The sequence below is a fragment of the Denticeps clupeoides genome, chromosome 15 (assembly GCF_900700375.1).
Source record: "Denticeps clupeoides chromosome 15, fDenClu1.1, whole genome shotgun sequence".
Lineage (NCBI taxonomy): Eukaryota > Metazoa > Chordata > Actinopteri > Clupeiformes > Denticipitidae > Denticeps > Denticeps clupeoides.
In genome coordinates, this window is record NC_041721.1 from 6,953,902 (window position 1) to 6,969,900 (window position 15,999).

General features: G+C 41.1%; 2 protein-coding genes across 5 annotated transcripts; one reads left to right on the forward strand and one right to left on the reverse strand.

The window, feature by feature from the left end:
* Window positions 1–404: 404 nt before the first annotated feature.
* Window positions 405–6,584, reverse strand: depdc4 (DEP domain containing 4). The gene is made up of 10 exons (XM_028955031.1): window positions 6,332–6,584; window positions 5,366–5,542; window positions 3,945–4,359; window positions 3,710–3,858; window positions 2,940–3,135; window positions 1,893–2,128; window positions 1,624–1,766; window positions 1,222–1,347; window positions 1,045–1,123; window positions 405–774 (listed from the first exon to the last, which is right to left on the reverse strand). Exons 1-10 carry the CDS (start codon window positions 6,363–6,365, stop codon window positions 575–577), a joined length of 1,755 nt encoding a protein of 584 aa, XP_028810864.1. The 5' UTR covers window positions 6,366–6,584; the 3' UTR covers window positions 405–574.
* Window positions 6,364–14,872, forward strand: tcp11l2 (t-complex 11, testis-specific-like 2). 4 transcript variants are annotated; one of them, XM_028955033.1, is made up of 10 exons: window positions 6,364–6,594; window positions 8,916–9,090; window positions 9,227–9,359; window positions 10,630–10,750; window positions 10,871–11,094; window positions 11,204–11,340; window positions 11,489–11,673; window positions 11,856–12,037; window positions 12,558–12,730; window positions 13,289–14,872. In XM_028955033.1, the coding sequence occupies exons 2-10, from the start codon at window positions 8,928–8,930 to the stop codon at window positions 13,558–13,560; spliced, it is 1,590 nt and encodes a 529-aa protein (XP_028810866.1). In that variant the 5' UTR covers window positions 6,364–6,594; window positions 8,916–8,927; the 3' UTR covers window positions 13,561–14,872. The 4 variants fall into 4 exon arrangements, with proteins under 4 accessions (XP_028810866.1, XP_028810865.1, XP_028810868.1 ...); XM_028955032.1 differs by lacking the exon at window positions 6,364–6,594 and adding an exon at window positions 6,613–6,760; XM_028955034.1 differs by lacking the exon at window positions 6,364–6,594 and adding an exon at window positions 6,883–7,404.
* Window positions 14,873–15,999: the final 1,127 nt, after the last annotated feature.

The window sequence follows — 15,999 nt, forward strand, 5'->3', positions numbered from 1 at the left end:
GATTAGTGCTATATAAAAATTTTAAAACACCTAGATAAATTACCTTTAAATTAAAATGGCAAAAACCCTTTTACAGTACATTGGAAAAATGAACTATTAAAATATTTAAACCTGAGTGGAGAAAAAGTCCAGTCATTTTAAAATAGTGCACACAAAAGATGTGAAATAAATGACCCTAGTACACTTCTTGTTTATCAGGTAGTACCTGAAAAATTAAATGCTGATTAATAACTTTCAAGCGATATCAGCAAAGTACCACGATTCACACTGACTGAAAATTCAAGATTGCACATTTCATAACGAAAGTGTAGTATACATTGTATGGAAAAAAATTAGGTTTGATACTAATTGTTCATAATGATCAGATCGGAGGTGTCAGTTCATAGACTGTACTCTCCAAATGTGTCAGATTGGGAAAAAACTGCGATATTCGAAAATCTGCATAATATATATATGCATGTAAGACAATTACTGGTATGAAACACTAATCTACCATTTCCCTACAATGACTTAAATTGTTTAAATTACCAGGTATTTAGGTCAGCAACATGTACATAAATATGTACTTTTGTCACTAGAAAGTGGAAGAGATGTGCTGCAAGAACACTACAGGATGGTGCTTCTGAAAATCTTTAAGTAGGCGCTTCCTGTCTTTCTCTGGCAGAGTGTTGCTGTGGGAAATATGCTGCAACAGGAGCTTCAAACCTTCCAAAGTGCCTATCTCCCGTTGCTCTTCATAGTTCTGCAGGGACACCTGCTGGCAGAACCTGAACACTGGGGGGAAAAAAATCAGACGTCTCGACAAGCACGCTTTATGTAAAATGGCCAAAACATTAAAACCACTGACAGGTGAAGTGAATAACGTTGGCAGCAGGATGCACTGCTGAAAATCGGGAAAACACGTAGAGGCAGTGTAATGCATTGGGCAAAGTTCGGCTTGGTCCTGCAGCGACTTTGTTGCAGCCCATGGCAGTTTCGGTTGCAAAACAGGAATGGTTTTAATGTTGTGTGTTTCTGTTTATAATAGATAGGTGATGCACTTACTGGGCAGTTTATCTGGATCTGTTCCACGCTGAAGGCTTTGTAGAGTCCTTCTCATGTTTTCAATGAGTGATAATGGAGTCTGAAAAGTTAAAGATTATGTACAGCTACAGAACCACTCAGAGTTACACAGACTGATTTGATTTTAAAGTACAGTAGCATTCAATATTTTGGTCAAACCTTAAACAGCTGTGTGTGGTTGTCCATAAGGAAAAGTAGCAGCTGTTCATCCTGGGCTCGGGTCATGATTTTGTTCTGGAAAAACGCCCCGAGAAATGTTTTGACAAGCAGCACTCGATTCTCCATCTGCAAACACACAAGATTTGACACCCTTCAATGGCAGGTAAACAAAGGTTTCTGTTACACGCTCGAGGTTACAGCGGGTTTTTCAGAACAGACCATCACACTTTCGACTCACACAGATCTGAATTTGTGTGCTAATTTCAATCTGGAAACAACTAGAACCATGAAGGAATCCACTGACATTAGCAGTGAATTAGCCGGAACAAAACATGTCACTGAGAGCTGCCATTTGATTTCATTTTAAATTACTGATATCGGGTATTTTGAATGAGGACATACCTGTTTCTGTAGCCGGCATGCACTCCGGGAAGCTGCAATGGCCATAAAGTCCAGAAGCCGGCGCAGTTCGTCTCTGCAACCGGGCTCAAGCAGGCGCAGGCAGAGCTGGGATGCTCTGAGGGCATCTTCTGTCCTTCCCGTGTCTAATATGAATTCAGCATCACGTGCAATGTGACTTCAGGGCTTAATTTAGAAAAAGCTTTAGAAATGGTCTTCGATTGCAGAGTATGAGCAAAGCTAATAAATAAATAAATAAATAGAAACACTACCCAGCAGATGAAGTATTCCAATCTGGATATCCAGATAGCGTCCAGAGAGAAGGGGCAGCCTGTCTTGGCTGTTGTAGTATTTAGCAATGACATCAAACAGCAGCTTCTTCTGTCTGGTGACCATCTCCTGCTCTTTTTCAGTGCCTAGCTGGACAAGCTGTTCTCCTGTAACTACGATGAGCTGATCAGGAAAGAGAGCCAGGCAATCTGCGGCTGCTGCCAGCCAAGAGTCCAGCCTACAAAACCATTACAGGACAGTATGAGCTGATAGTAAAATACTGTTGGTTTCAGGCTGGGGATTGATTTTTTTTTTTCTTTTTTTTTTTAAGAGAAATAAAGAGATTTAAATAATCCAGAATGAGGAAGTTGTGTGTGGGACCCGTCAATCATTGGTATTGTCTCCTCCCAGCAATACTTTCTTGTTTTATTTTGTATAGAAATCCTGAGGATGCCATTGACCTTACACTAGCGAACAAACCCCAGGCTTATATTCAAGATTGGTTTATGGTCAGTAGAACAGTATACACAGTGCACCATGTATTAAAATAATGTTTCCCACCGACCCCCCCCCATAATGCAATCATAAAGGAAAGAAAATGTGTGTGTGTGTGTATGTGTGTGTGTATATATGTATATACACACTAAACTATACTAACTAAAACTTAAATACTGTACCAGAATCTATAAGAGAAAAGTAAAACTTTTTTTGTACAATAAACAGGACATAACTGGACAACATCATCTATGTCATGCTTCTAAGTGGATTTGTTGGATATTTCAATCAGAACACACAAGACAAGACAAACATGCAAAATGAGCAGAGATGTGCAAAATGGTCAGTATGTTATCAGGTGCATAGTACAGGTGCAGTACTATACACTACATACAAACATTGTATCAGGTGATCAAGGTGACTCAGTATTATACAGGTCAAGTAGAAATGACGGCAGGAGACACATTTAAAGGGTGAGCTTGGCCTCTGGGAACAGCATTGAAAGATTCTGAAGTCGCATCGACAGGTCCTGTTGAAGGTATCACTTCACTTACTGTGGGAGGTTCAGGCTCTGGGGTATCTCACGCTCTACACGTGTGTTGGAGATGACCAGGTCACCATGGTTCCGGAGTCGAGCATGACGTCGTGGCTCAGTCCTTGGCGGTGATGTAAGAATGCAGTCAAGAACCGGAAGGTCAACGATCTGAAGCAGCTGTAACAGTGTCTGTTGCCTCCAAACGTCCTCGACCACTAGATGCACACAAACAGCAACCATGCCTGAGTGAGCGAATTTTTAAAGCAACAGCACGGCAATTTCCAGCATCTGCTTGCTACAGTAGAGAAAATTGGACGACCATTTAAATGTACTTTTGAGGAACTTCAGTAAAATGGCTTAAAGTAAACGGGAAATACAGCAGTGTTGAAAATGCCTCATTGTGAGTGGGTTATAGAGTTGGGCGTTAGTATATGGTTCATGATTTGATGAAAATCAAGCATGATCTATTGTTTCATAACATAAATGTATTATGTATTTCATTTAGTTCACTTTTTTTCCCCCTAGACCAGACAAGTTCAGAACTTGTGGCCCTGTTTGTGCAATTGCTGTTGCTGAAGTGCTTGAATTTATTTATTTTTTATTTTGCTTTCAGAATAAAATGTTACTTTTACACCATAGTAATGCAGAGTGTGCAATACAATGAAATATAATAAATGTGAGCATTTCTGCCTAAATGCACCATAGCCTAGGTTGGGATGGTACGCATATGGACTTAAGAGGCGCTAATATTACATGAGCTTTAACCTCCCCGGAACAAGAAAATCTGACCTTTTTTGGAAAAGAAGCTTGTGGATGGTGGTTGACTCAAGGTTGGAGGAACAGATGGGTTGAGATTGATTGTCTTCAGCAGTCTCTCTACCCTTTGTTCTGATGAGCACATTGCCAGAGGGTTAGAAATGGTCCTCAACGCATCCAGCCTGTGCAAAAATGAGTTCTCATGATTACACAGATTGAAGAGATTTCCATATACTATACAGACAGAACAATATTCACCATCACCCACCTGGACCCCTTTCTCCTCTTTCTCTGCAAGTCAGGGCTCACACTTCCTGCATCACTGTGGCGTTTACCAGAACCTGGCAGCGTGTTGCAGTCCAGAAACTGATAGAGGCTGCTGCTGGAGTCCTGAAACACGGTCTCCTTCTCCCTGCGGAAGAGCTTCATCCCAACAGGTTCAAAGACCCTGGCCTCCATCAAAGCCTGACAGAGACGCGTGGCTTTCAGTCGGGACACCTCACTGGAGGAGAAGAGGACATTCTGCATGAGATGACTCAGGACCACGTCTACCGCGTCCGCCCCCGTGAAGCAGTTGCTGTGAAGGCGCAGGTGCTGCCGCTTGCACTGCAGTTCCACCTGACTCTGCAGAGCCTGGACAATGTTCTGCCACAGCTGCGTCGCTCGGAAGGGCCCAGCGCTACCTGCCAAAAAAAATACATTCATCGTTGCTTGTGAGAAGACTTCAAGTGCTCTTGCAGATAGTGTAGTCTAAAAATTATATAATTTTCCTAAAACTAATGCTGCAGACAAATGAGTGGCATGGAGTAGGGGGTTTCTGCATATAAAACATATCAGTTCAGTTACATTTATTCACTAACCAATAAGTCTGCATTTCCACACCACCGTATTTATTTGTGAATACCCCTACCTTCACTTGTGGATTTTTGAAACCGCCCTGACGGCGCTCGATTCACAAATATGTTTTTTCAAAAGGTAGCCAATCAAATGTCTCCAACATTTACAGCCAATCACATCGACTGATGTTCAAAAGTTTGATGTAATGGTGACAACATTGCGCTACTTTCGTGCATTGTCATGGTGAAATTGTGAAATCACAAGTTATGACTTAATCGAGACAAAAATAATCAATATGAAGCAAATCCTGCAGTGTTTTGTTACTGTGTTTCTGCTGAATTTAAATGAGTTTCCCCGCTTGCTCATCAGTCACATGTCAACACAGACAGCCTGGTGTCTGGACATACCCTGGATACAAGAGTAACATCTGAAATTATCTGATTCCACTCGGGATTCGATACATGGTCTAAAATACTGAAAATGCATAAATTATGCGTGTGAAGCATGTTACATTTGTTGCTGAATTGAGAAATATGTTTGTGAATGGTGTTGCATTTATTTGAGATTTTTTAATCTAAACTAAATGATCCTGTGACCCAAATGGGCCACTTTTTGTTAAGTACATAACTCCACATGTGTTCATTCATAGTTTTGATGCCTTCAGTGAGAATCTACCAATGTAAATGGTCACGAAAATAAAGAAAACACATTGAAAAAGAATGTGTGTCCAAACTTTTGGCCTGTACTGCACTTACATACATACAACCGTTTATATATAACTGCAAAAATGGAAACATGAGCGGTCAAGTTAAATCAGGAGTTTGTTTGTTTTTTTTTAAAGGACACACCGACCTGTCGGTCGATCATTGGTACGAAATGATCTCGTCTGACTGTTCAGCCTCCTAAACCTTGGAGTCAAATCGAGCGCCATCGTCCCCCCGGAAGTGCCGCTCCTCTTCCTCTGTGGTGCAGATTTTATTTGCTCTCTAGCGCCTCGCGTGGACGCTGTCATTTTACCAAGAAGTTGCCCTTCGAAAAAAATGAATCGTTGCACTTTTCATGCTTTATTTCATGCCTAACATGGGTCAAATACCTTTGATATCAAATCAATTATTTAACAGCAACTATCTTGACTAAGGAGCACTCTAAACTTGTGCTCTTTATACTATCTATATCTGATTACTTAAGAAATCAAGACTATTATACAATTCAGTCAAATAATAATAATATTGTATCTTTAGATTTTTTTCTCATCGTAATTTCAAGGGTACGCAGCCCATTTGGCATTTTTGTGTGTCTGTCACTGTCTCGTTGTATTTTAGCCAAACGCATCATTCCTCGACCGGTTACACATCTGAGATGTGCTCTCTGTAAACTGCACCGGCGAACACTAAACAGTTTGTTGTGCAACAGAGTTTCTCTGGTGGAGAATTTCCTCGACGGTCTGCCATATTTGATAATCGAGCCCATACACGACCTACAAAACGCCGAGCAAAAATTAAACCGTGCACTATGGACATGTTGCACTCGAGTTCGATTGCATGGGCCGTGTAGTGGCTTGCTATTATCACTAAAAAGATGACGACGGTTCCAGCCATGTCTATTCGCCGAGCTCTCAACTTAAATAAAAACAGTTTCGAAAAAAAACACGGAGGAGGAGCCTGGCTCGTAGAAAGCTGAAGGGAAACATCTTTAACTAATACGGGTTGGATCGAGAAATCCACCGAACGCGCGAAATGAGATGACTAATTATTCGGGGAAAAGAAACATTATTTTAAAAAGACATTTATAAGAACCATTTAAACTTTTTGGATATACCATTTCGTGACGTCACGTCCGTAAACAAAGCCATCCATGCGAACGTTCCATCGTTGGTCTATGTGGTGGCAGGGGTTCAATTGGTAAAGAAAAACCCTTTAAATCCGAGTTATATTTGCACATTTCCTTTGGATTAAATGGAGAAACAATTAAGTACTCGTTAGTAAATGTTAAAAAGAATTCTGAATTAATAATTAGCTTGCTAGGACAAGCAGAAACAACGCAGATGGAAAACTCGTCGACACCCGTCCGACGAGCGAATGGTACGTTCCCGAAATATATCGTTCTGTCCGCCAGCTGGTTGCTTGTGTCCTTTAAAACCTGCAGTTAACGCAGAAAGTGTCTCCTGCATGTTCGACGCGAAGACGCCGAAACCAGCCGAAAGTTGATGTGTCTGTTCGCACGTCGATTGCCGAGGAGGCGTCTGCGGTGAGAGCTTTGCGTTCTGCCCTTTTAAACAATTCGTCCCTGTGGCGTCCAAAGAGCCGACGGAGTCGTGAGGGTCGCTGTCGTGTGTGTTGTTGTCAGAGTAGCCCGACGTTCGCCAGTCGTCGCGTTGAAGACTGCACGTCAATGCGCTGCGTAATTCAAAATAGCCACGTTATAATCTGTAGTAAAGTGGCCGTCGAGAGAAGGAGTCGGAACCTGGTCATTTGGTTATTTTGCCCCTGGCCGGACTGACTTCGTCCTTGTTTTTGGTGTACTGCTCGGATCACGTGTACCGAAGACCAACGTGTGTGTGTGTGTGTGTGTGTGTGTGTGTGTGTGTGTGTGTAACGGGAGAGCTCATTCGCTTGCTGTCCTTATTGGGTCGATTTGACAGGCGCCATCCGGCCACTAGGAGCAGAGTTTGGCGTGAGATCTTCATCCCCTTCCCCTCTTCGAACGATGCGACGCGCTCAAGTGGCGAGCGTGTTGTTCTGGAACGCTTGGAACGATCCTTTGTGCCTTTGTGAACACTTCGAATCCGTTGTCACAGAGAAAGACGTGTGACGTGTGTGACTACCTGGACTCCAGGTATCACGAATAAGGACGCAACAAAAGGAACGCAGGATGCAGCAGGAATGTTGAAGGTGCAGTTTTAATGTATCGAGGTAGACCTTGAAAATGTGCTTCACTTCTGGTGGAAAAAAAACAACGTGAAACAACAGAAACTGATTTGAGCTTAAACCGGACCAAGGGCATATGGAAACCCAGCAGAAGTCTGGAACTAGCACAGATCTAGCACAGATGTTGAACGTAGGGAAACCATTGGTGATGTGACTGATGAGACATCAGGGCTACGAACGTTTTAACACGTGGACTACGGAGCTGAGATATGAACAGTCTAAAACAAGGAGGAGAAAACTGACTATATAAAAATGTGAGCAGGAACTGCTGGGAATCAGCTGGAGAGACTGGCCTGCTTATAAATCGATTTGTGGTGAAATAAAACAAGTGTAATTATGTATGGTGATTGATAACCACTAGAATTTTTGTGTACTAGAACACAAATTGTAATAATTGGCTATATTTGTGTGTAAATAGATAGATATCTCACACAGCATACAATGATTCCGATGGTTTTAAATACAGAAGAGCTTCCTGACATTCAAGATAAGGAATGAATGACAGGTTTGCACTATCGCCACATGTTGTGTTGGGTGGCAACTTGTGTATTGCTATTGTTCTCAAATGTTGCCATGGAGACCGGATGGTCTTGTGACCCCCCCCCCCCCCCCCCACACACACACACACACACACACACACACACACACACACACACATTGCTTCCTTTCACTTTATACTGTAATCCCGAGGCTTGTCTTATTCAGTTTAAATCTTTGTTTGTCCCTGAGTGGGTGTTGTCATGGTGTCCATTTTAACGGATTGTCTTCTTTATTTCTGTTTCATGTTTTAACTCCTGCACCTCAGACTGAGTAATATCAATTTGACCCGTGCGCCTGATTATTTATACACAATCATTGGGGTACACGTTACTCTCCTGTATTAAATTTTATTTTCCCCATCATTCTATTTTGCAACTTTTTAATTCTGAAGAACCATGCCTTTATTGGGGATTCGTTGCTGATTGGCTAAAATTTCCACCTGTTGTCTATTCCATTTTCACAACAGCATGTGAAATTGATTGATTGTCAATCAGTGTTGCTTCCTAAGTGGATGGTTTGATTTCACAGAAGTGTGATTGACTTGGAGTTACATTATGTTTAACATTAATTTTTTTGAGCAGTGTATATTTTAATGATTAATCACTGATTCAGTCAGGGCTCTTAAGTCACACCCACTGAGCCTGAGACACATGCATTTCAACACATTCACATGCTCACGTGTCATTTCCCACACTTAATTTACCTGCAAAAAAATCCTACAGCATGTTTCACAAGCGAAACAAAGCTTTCAGCTTCAAGCACGATTGCATAGTGAAGGGGAGCTAGATGCTCTTGGCTGTCACCGCTGTGCATGAGAGCCCTGGATACTGTACAGCTAAACATTCAGTGTGTGTGTGTGTGTGTGTGTGTGTTCACATCTAGAAATTTTTAGAAATTACTGGTTTTAACACTACTCCTTTTTACTTTATTTTTAGTGATTTCCCACAATGCCCCTAAATGATGAGCGGCCTACTTCTACATCAACAAGTGAAGACCAAAGTAGTGACACAGAGTCACTGGATAGGCATGACAGTGTGACTTCCAGCGATGCTGAGCTGTCCCGTCAGAGTTTCATGAGCGAGTCTTCCAGCAAGCACAGCTCGCCCTCATGTAAGTGTTCCACTTCTACACGTCCCCGATTTTTCACTTCCCACTGTTACAACCCTGCTAGTCTTCCCACACAGACTGCTTCATAAAGAGCCTGTATATTTTCATTTATTCATCATGATCACATGTACACTGACAGGTAGCCCACCAAAAACGTTAACACTTGATGAGGTCATGGCTTCTGCTGAAGACCTGTCAAAGTTGTGCCTTGCTCATGAGATTATTGTGAACCGTGACTTTCGCTTGGACCAGCCAGATCCACCTCCTAACAGGTAATTCTACAGAATAGCAGAGAATAGAATGCATTCATTCTGCAGTTTTGATGTAGAATACAGGTAAGTCTAGGCAGCTCTCTCATGTATTTAGAACTTCCCTTTAATGTGTAATGTAATATGAACCCTGTTTGACCAAAACGTTACTTTAGTCTAGTCTGCCATACAGAAATTCAACATAGGTGTGATATCTCACTGGCTGTGGAGCTGTATACAGATGAAATCTTAGTTACCTGGGAATGCCCGTAGAATGTTTTCTCAAATAGGAGTGAAACACAGAAGTAGCCAAAAAAACAGGCAGTCACAATGGTAAATATTAAGTTGGTTCAATAAGAATAAGCTACCAAAATCCACATTAAAGTTAAATCCTACCCGTAATAAACCACAAAGAATTTAAAGACTGTTGTGGACTAAAATAATCCTGGCTGTCACGACCTGGAAGTGGACATGTCCATATTTGGGTTTAAAATGCACAGGGCTGCATCCTTCTATGGCTCCAATGGGGCAGTGGTGGCCTAGCAGTTAAGGAAGCGGTCCCATAATCAGAAGGGCACAATGACTTGATAAGGGTGTCCCTTGCTGAATGCTCCTTCAAATGCAACGGTGAAGATCTACCTTCTGGAGCAATTTACAGGAACGTACCATTGGTCAGACGCTCACTTTTAAAACTGCACAGGCCTGTAGCTTTCAAACAAAATGGTACACAAATGATCTTTCTCCATATTTCAATATGCAACATCAGGCTTCTCAGGTACTCTGCCCTGCCAAACAATTATATTCTTTAAAATATTTGTTTTGACTTTCTTTGATTACAGCATGTATTAATGGTGCCATTGATTCAGAAACAAAAGTAAACTTGTGCAACATTTCAGTTTCATTAATTAATTATTATATTTCACTAGTTTTGTTTTGAGGACCTCAAACCACTGCCTGTGCCTCAAGGAAGGAAAAAGCCATTGATAAATCGAAATTTTCTGATATACAATAGGAATACAGTAGGAACTATGTTTGATGGGGGCATTACTTCCTGTGATTCCTCAATTTCATACTTCTAAGATTATCATTCTATACTCTGTACTAGTTAATGTGCTATTGTAATGCATTGGACTGTTCTTGTCCCAATTGTAATATTTTTATTGATCTCCTTAATTTTATTTGTTTGTGTGGTGTGTGTGTGTGTGTGTGTGTGTGTGTGTGTGTGTGTGTGTGTGTGTGTATATAATTGCATCAATACAGCATTTTTCATAGTTGTGTTTTCTTTGTCATGTAGTTTGCACAAAAGAGTAAAAGAGATTGTTCACAAGGCATTTTGGGACTGTCTGGAATCTGAGCTTAATGAAGAGCCACCAGAGTATGAACATGCCATCAGACTTCTGGAGGAGATACGAGAGGCAAGTCCTTTTTTTTTCCTTCCCCCATGAGGTCACAGAACATTAACAGTTCATTAATTGTCTGCATCCACTACTTGACATTTACGTTTCTTCTTATTCTTGCATGACATTTTCTTTAAGACTCTGCTCTCATTCCTGAATCCTGGAGCAAACCGAATGCGGACTCAGATCATGGAAGTTCTGGATATGGACCTGATCAGACAGCAGGCTGATAACGATGCTGTAGATATCCAAGGACTGGCCTCGTATGTTATCAATACCATGGGCAAACTGTGTGCGCCAATGAGGGATGATGAGGTTAAAAAACTGCGAGAGACTCCTGGTGACATTGTATCAATGTTTAAGTAGGTATTTTTCATTATTTCATTCAAGCAACATATTGATATTAGCAGAAAAAAAACACTTGTTGGAAAAACTTTTTGCCGCCGATGACTGACTCACTGTGTTCCACAGAGAAATCTTCCGTGTTTTGGACCTGATGAAAATGGATTTGGTGAATTTTACAATTACCACTCTGCGACCAGAACTCCAAAAGAATTCTGTGGAGTATGAAAGGGCCAAGTTTCAGAGCATTGTGGAGAAGACACCCAGTGGGTCACCTTTTTTGTCCCTTTCTTGCTCCCCCCCACCCCTTATCTTGGTAGCATGTGTGAGAATGTAGTTTTGACTCTCTGCTGATTCTATAAAGCCTGGATGTATGGTTTGGAAATATGCATTATCTAACAACATTTTGCTCAGGTGCACTGGATGAAACTACCAACTGGATAAAATCATCACTGGAGGAGGTCCTCATCTCCATGCCTCCAGGGCCGAATCCTACCGAGCCTGGCGACAGTTTGAGGACTCTCCCTAGTCCCATGCTGGTTTTTAACACTGCTTTTGTCCATCTACTCTTCAATGGCCAGAAGATTCCTTTTCCTGAGGTCTGTTGCCAATCATAGTTATTTATTTGTTGCTGATATTACTAGTAATTTTGCAGACCTGTTTAAAGGATTGATTAGTTCTCACAAATACAGCAACAAAAGACAAGAACACACTTTGGTTATTGAAATGCCTTATAGATGTATTAAAAATATATATATTATGTGAACGTTTGTCTTTGTAGACTCTGATGACTGATGAGGGAAGGCTGAAAGAGATGCAGCGGCATGTAGAACTCCTTAAAACTGTAGCTACAGTGCTGCTGCTGGTCTACAATAACATTGGAGATTCCATATTTGGCCTGCCTATACTTGCTGAGAAGCTCAAGAAGATAACCAGTGTTCTCCTGGAGGGAATGCACAACCCGTGGGTTTTTTTTTTTATTAAGTTTTTTCCACATGCAGTTGTGTTCTTGTCTCCACCAGAACTCAAAAGGCTTTTTTGGGGGGGGTGATTACATGCTAAAAAGGGCATTATTCAAGAGTTGTGGCTTCACACATGCAGGGTCAAGTCCAGTCTCAGGGTTTGTGTGTGTGTGTGTGTGTGTGTGGAGTTTGCATGCTCTCTTTGGTGACTAAATTGAGTGTGTGAGTGAATGGTGTGTATGACCTGCAGTGGTCTGGCACCCCTCCTGTATGTAGCATTGATGACATGGCTCCATTGCCCGTCTTTTTAATTGAAGCGAAGCCAAAATACCTTCATGTTGTCAGTGAACGCAAAGCATATAAATAGTCATGATGAAATGCTTTCTTTAGGTGGAGGAAATGCAAACACCATGTTAAGAAATGTCAAGTCAACAAACCAATCTACATTAGGGGCTTCTTGTTTGCGGTAGCTACACAGCAGTGTGCATTTATGTTGCATGTGTAATTATCTCCATCACCAGACACTTTAACCTGACTGAAGCCTTGGAGAACATCAGTGCTCCCATCTGCTGTGAGCTCAACAAATCCCTGACCGAGCGCAATTATCCACCCTTATCATCTGACCTTCAACTGACCCTTAAAGGTCAAATCTGTAGCATCGCACAGGAGAACAACCCCATTCGCTGTGTAGTCGGTAAGGATGCAAACTCTCCACTCTGCATGGTTTTTAAGGTTTTCCCTCTGCTGTTCAGTGTTCAGCAATTGACTAGTCTAGTTAAAAGCCTAATTTATCTTAAGTATGTTAATATTAATAATAATAATTGCAGTGTGCTTTAAATTCATAACAGAAAATGAACTTGATATTAGTAACTTAAATAGCATAATAAAATATAAAGAACAGAAAATGTTACCCCAATAATTTACCCCAAAATCATACAGTAGGCCTCCACATATTTTGACAGACCTTTTGACGAACATCAAATTTAGTATTTGTATTGAATATAGGCAGTGCAGAGAAGACTAGTACAGTTTAATGGTCCACAGTGTATGTCTACTATGATAATAATGGTCTATTTTGACTCTGCAACTTATCTGATCTCTAGCTTTGATTTGTGGGTGACTGGGGTGGCCCTCTGGTACACCTGACAGTGGACCATCTCTGTGGTAGCTCTGTTTCAGGATCCAGATTTGCTCAGAGGGAGACAGATTGAATGTCTTGTGCATGGTTTGAAAATGTTATATTGTTTTGCAGAGTCCAGGTTTAAGCAGTACTTCATGTCCTTCCTGTCCATGCCAAAGTCCAATGCCAACCCTCCTCCCACACCAAACGGCTTGGGCTGTGTACAGCCTGAACTAGGCATTCTGGCAGCCAATTCCGTCTGTATGATCAACTACAACAAGCAGGTGTATGGGCCTTTCTACATGAGAATTCTGAAGAAATTACTCTTCAGCAGCGAGCCATCCCCTGGCGTGGCTCAGACCAGTGCCAGCGCCAGCATTCAGGGATCAGGATGCTCACAGTAGCCTATAACCAAGTCTGTGGTATCTAAAGAAAGACTGCTCCCAAAGGGAATGGCTGACTGGGTCCTATTACCAACCAGAAATGGTTCTGAAATGTGTTGTGTTCCTTTACCCCTCCAAATTTTATTGTATGTTAGATGTGCACATAGACCTGCATACTGCTAGCTGATATGGGAATTTAAATTGGTGCTTTTTTTTTTGGGGGGGGGGGGGGGGTTACTTGTGTTTGTGGTGTATCTTAGACAACTTTTGTGTTTTAATGGAATATTCATGTGGATATTTTTTTTTCTTTTTGTGAAAAAGAAAAGCTTTACCAGAAGATCCCGTATGTAATACAGTATATTGTGAACCTTTTCCAAGGACCAGAGACTGATTCTGTCCAGCACTCTTGGGAATGGGAATGTCTCTTGGGAATGGGTTTAAAGATATAAATATGTGACTGAAACAGTCTATAGATATTTTATAAAGGGAAAGCACTTACTCCACATATAGAAGTGCCATAGTTTTTATTACCCTTGTAACTGCTGTTATTCTGTGGAACTAAACATACCAAGCTTCTATGCTTAAATATGTTATATATGCTTAAGTGAGTTTAGAGAAACAATTGTTCTCCCTTGAAACAAACTCATCTGTTCTAAATGAGAATAACATCTCATTATGCATTTTGATAAACTTTTCAACAAAGACCTACTATAGGGAATCCGTGACTTAGTGGAGCAAGTGGTTTGGGGACCCCCATCTCCTCTCCCTCATTTAAGTACCCTTTATTTCACAAGAATTTCATACTAGCCTGTTTAAATTTTCCTTTCTCCCCATTTTCTAGCCAACTCCTTTCCACATTCTTTAAAGTGTGACTATTCCTCCAGAGATGCATGTGCTGATATCCCATACAGATTCACAATTCTGACTTAAAAAAAAAAGCAGAATATGTTACATTTGCAATGAATGCTTAGACTTTTGCATAGTCCTTTATCGAAATATAAAGCTACATTTTAGGAATTTGATAAGGCTCCAATTATCATATTATTATCAAGACTACAAATAATTATGGTATGTAACATTTAAAAGCTTTATCTTTTATAAACTACTCTGCTGATATAAAGTGGTTCAGTCATTTCTTTGTCTTTTTCTAGTTACCCAGAACTGTTTTTGAATTTTTGAGTGCATGTTTTGTGTCAGCTTTAAACAGATTGTGTTTTATGTACATTTTCAGTATTTTATGATTAATGTTCTTGTTTTATTATTATTTTTGTTGTTTTGGTCTGGTTGGGTTGTTCTAATACAACAATAATAATAAAATCGGAAGGGTGTGAAATTTACTTCTAAATGAACAAATGCTGTGCTACCTTAATTGTACATGTAGGACTGTTCAGACTGACCACAGCAAACCGATCATTTGTGAAGAGTACAGTCAGGATGAGGCAGTGCACACAAACAATGAGTATGGAAAGTATTCAGACCCCCTTCAATTTGTTATATTACAGCCATATGCTGCAATATAAGTTCATTTCCCCCCTCATTATTGCACACACAGCACCCCATATTGACAGAGAAATACAGAGATGTTGACATTTTTGCAGATTTAGTAACAAAGAAAAACGAAAATATCACTTGGTCCAAAGTATTCAGACCGTTTGTTGTGACACTCACATATTTAACTCTGTCCATTTCTTCTGATCATCCTTGAGATGCTTCTACACCTTCATTTGAGTCCAGCTGTGTTTTATTATGCTGATTGGACTTGCTGTTCCTAAGAGCACAGTGGGCTCCATAATCCTTAAATGCAAGATGTTTGGGTGGATCAGAACCCTTCCTAAAGCTGGCCGTCCGGCCAAACTGAGATATCGGGGAAGAAGAGCCTTGGTCAGGGACGTAAAAGATCACTGTGGCTGAGCTCCAGAGATTCAGTCAGGAGATGGGACAAAGTTGTAGAAAGTTAACAATGTACGCGTGGACAAAACCAGGCACTGCACATCACCTGTCCAATAGAGTCCCAACAGTGAATCGTGGTGGCAGCATCATGCTGTGGGGTGTTTTGCAGCTGCACGGACAGGACAACTGGTTGCGATCGAGGGGAAGATGAAGGCAGCAAGGTATAGGGATATCCTGTGGGAAAACATTCTCCAGAGTGCTCAGAACCTCAGGATGGGACAAAGGTTTACCTTCCAACAAGACAATGACCCGAAGCACACAGCTAAAATAACGAAGCAGTGGCATCACAACAGCTCTGTGACTGTTCTTGAATGGCCCAGCCAGAGCCCTAACTTAAACTTAAATTGTGCATCTAAAAATAGCTGTCCACCAACTTTTACATCCAACCTGCCAGAACTGGAGAGGATCTGCAAGTGGGAATGGCAGAGGATCCCCAAATCCAGGTGTGGGAAAAACTGAGCAAAGGTTCTGAATACTTAGGACCATGTTATATTTCATTTATTCTTTGTT